This window comes from Hipposideros armiger, unplaced genomic scaffold (genome assembly GCF_001890085.2).
Source record: "Hipposideros armiger isolate ML-2016 unplaced genomic scaffold, ASM189008v1 scaffold_15, whole genome shotgun sequence".
Taxonomy (NCBI): Eukaryota; Metazoa; Chordata; class Mammalia; order Chiroptera; family Hipposideridae; genus Hipposideros; species Hipposideros armiger.
Genome location: NW_017731365.1, coordinates 722,722 through 725,465, shown reverse-complemented (window position 1 = coordinate 725,465; position 2,744 = coordinate 722,722). Strand labels below are relative to the sequence as shown.

Genomic DNA, 2,744 nt, shown 5'->3' with positions numbered 1-2,744 from the left:
TGAATGAGTACATGTTATTTTTATAATAAAATGTATTTTAAATGAAAAAAATCTTAAAAATAGTGGACAGATTTTTCTGATAGTTATATACTATGAAATATTATTTCTGTGACTAAGTTTAGGATATAATTTATTATATTGACAGTTCAGGATAAATCTGCCTGTATTAAACTTTTGTAAGAAAGCTGCTGTCTTATTATTCTACAGGCTATCTAGCTCTTTTCTAATATCCATTGAATTGGAAAGTAACTCAGTGAAGATTTATCTTATTTTTATAAACAAGATTGTTTCCGACCGAAGTCTAAGTAATGAAACCTTTCACAGGAAATGAGATACAGAAAGGCAGGAGTTGACAGGGATTTTACGAGATGTTGCGAGTCAGTTGAGCACAACTTTCTTGCCGGAAAATGGTATCATGCTTCTTAAACACTAATGTGTTATCAAAAAACAAATGTCAATTTGAAACTACATTGTTTATTAAAAGACAATGTTCTAGTGTCAACTGACGGTATTTTAACATTATGCTTAGTCATAGAATGTTCTTTGAGTTTGGTTTGGATGATAAATGCTGAAATTGGCATAGCTGAAACTTGAAGTATGATTTATTTGGGGTTGTTTTTCAGGTGAAGCTCTGAAAGTATCAGCTGAGAGATTTGCAGATGACCCCTGCTATCTCCCGAAAAGAGAGGCTGTGGTTCAGGCCGCCCGTGCATTGTTGGCGGCCGTTACCAGACTCCTTATCCTTGCAGACATGATCGATGTTATGTGTCTCCTGCAGCACGTGTCAGCTGTAAGTAAAAGATGACTTAGTTTACCTTGGCATTGTTCTCACTTCTAATTCCATTCTCTGAACCTGGCATCAATCTTAGTGCGTCCTGGTCTCACCCTTGTTTCTTAATGTCATCCACCAGAAGCTGACTGGATTTGGGGTGTGAAACTAATAGATACTTCAAAAGAGCAAAGCTGGAAGTTAGCCTTATAGCCAGTAGAGATTGAACAACAGAAGATGGATTACTGTTAAGAAAATGGCTAGGAGATAGTTCTAGGCTTTTGACTATTTTAATTATTATGTACTATATAACTATGTTAATATAACTTGTATAATAACATAGTTATATAGGTAATATAAATAATACATATATAAATATAAATAGTTTGAGAAAGAGAAGCTTTAAAACCTAAGACATTTGGAAGTTTATTCTAATTTGTAAGTGAATATTACTTTGCCTTGATCCAAGATAAACAGTGCATATTTACCGGTAGTCTGTGATATCTGTAGTAATCCATTATAAAAATGTATAAATGGATTTAATATGAGTAAAAAATATATTTTAACTAGGTGACTGCAAAGGCAGCAGTATATCTTGCGTGTTTTATTTTGCTAGACAAATCCATTTGGCAGAAAGAGAATTTCATTAAAGCCTTTTTTTTTAACTTTAGTTTGACCAAGTCGTTAATAGCATACAAATGAAAAGGTTGCAAAGAACCTCTTAGAGTCTCTGCTCTAGCTCCTGCTTAAAAGGACCCTTATCCTTCTGCCCATAAATACATCTGCATTTTCATAAAGGCACCTGGTGACTGTAATCTCACTACTTCATTAAGCAAATGATGGCCTCATCTGATTGACCTTCTTGTCAAAATCATTTTCTCTAATTGCTAAGCGAAACCTTTCTTTGCATCTTTATCTTACTAATGGTTATTNTGTTTATTGACTCATTTGTGAACTTGGGCTGCAAAATTGCTTTGTATTGACCTCTATATCCTGGATGCCCAAGATGGAGCTGTATTTATAGGGAGCAACAGATGTTTGTCAAAGGGCATTTGGACAATGTTAATTCACATATTCATTCAGCAACACACATTCAATGTATTATATGTAGGCAATAGAGTAGGCACTATTCTGGACCCTGGGGATACTGTGGTGACCAGGACAGCTCTTGCTCTCAGTCTAATGATTCAGAAGTAAAGACTTGCTTTGACACAAGTCATTATACTAAATGATGAGGAGGATAATTATAGAAAGCACAGAAACCTACTGTAAGACCAGCCTTAGTTATGGGGGTCTAAGTCTTCTCAGAAGAAGTGATGTTTACATTGGAACCAGAAATATGAGCTGAAACCAGCTGAAAAGGGTTGTCAGAATTGCAGGGGAGGAGTGGAATGAGTCCAGTAATAGGAAGCTTGCTAACTAAATATTAATGTATTTCAGGAGTGACTTTTTTTCTCTCAACAGAGCTACTTGGTTGGCTCTTCACATTACCTTAATAGAGACAAAGCCTGGAATAGTTGTTCAATGTTTAAATAATCTTTTTGTATATGACTCTTCAGCCAGTTGTTGAACATCTCAACATTTTAGTCAAGAAAACATAATTATTTTTTGATGTATATTTAGGTTTAGCATATGAAATCAAAGACAGTATTCTATAAAAGCTATCATAACTTTCCAATTCAGAGCCATGGTAAGATAATCTTTTTGTGGAAATTGATCTGCTCTCTAAATTTCAGAGGTCACTTTAAGTTTTCACAGAATCCTAGCAGCAATTCTGACTTGCAGAGAAACACATAAAAATTACCATATACTCATCTTAAAAATTTACCATCTTTACTACAAAATTTTCTGAGAAAATAACAGCTAATACGTGTTGAGCACTTTCAATGTTCAGATACTATGCTAAATATATACTATGAACTATATCTCATTTAAATATCCCAGAAACACAGTGAGCTAAGTAATATTTTTAACT

At 34.1% G+C, this 2,744-nt stretch overlaps 1 protein-coding gene across 1 annotated transcript in view; it reads left to right on the top strand.

The window, feature by feature from the left end:
* Positions 1 to 2,744, top strand: part of CTNNA3 (catenin alpha 3) — a 772,514-nt gene that overhangs the window by 99,027 nt on the left and 670,743 nt on the right. Inside the window, exon 4 of the mRNA XM_019624456.1 lies at positions 624 to 790. Coding sequence (XP_019480001.1) covers positions 624 to 790 — 167 coding nt within the window. The remainder of the gene's footprint in view (positions 1 to 623; positions 791 to 2,744) is intronic.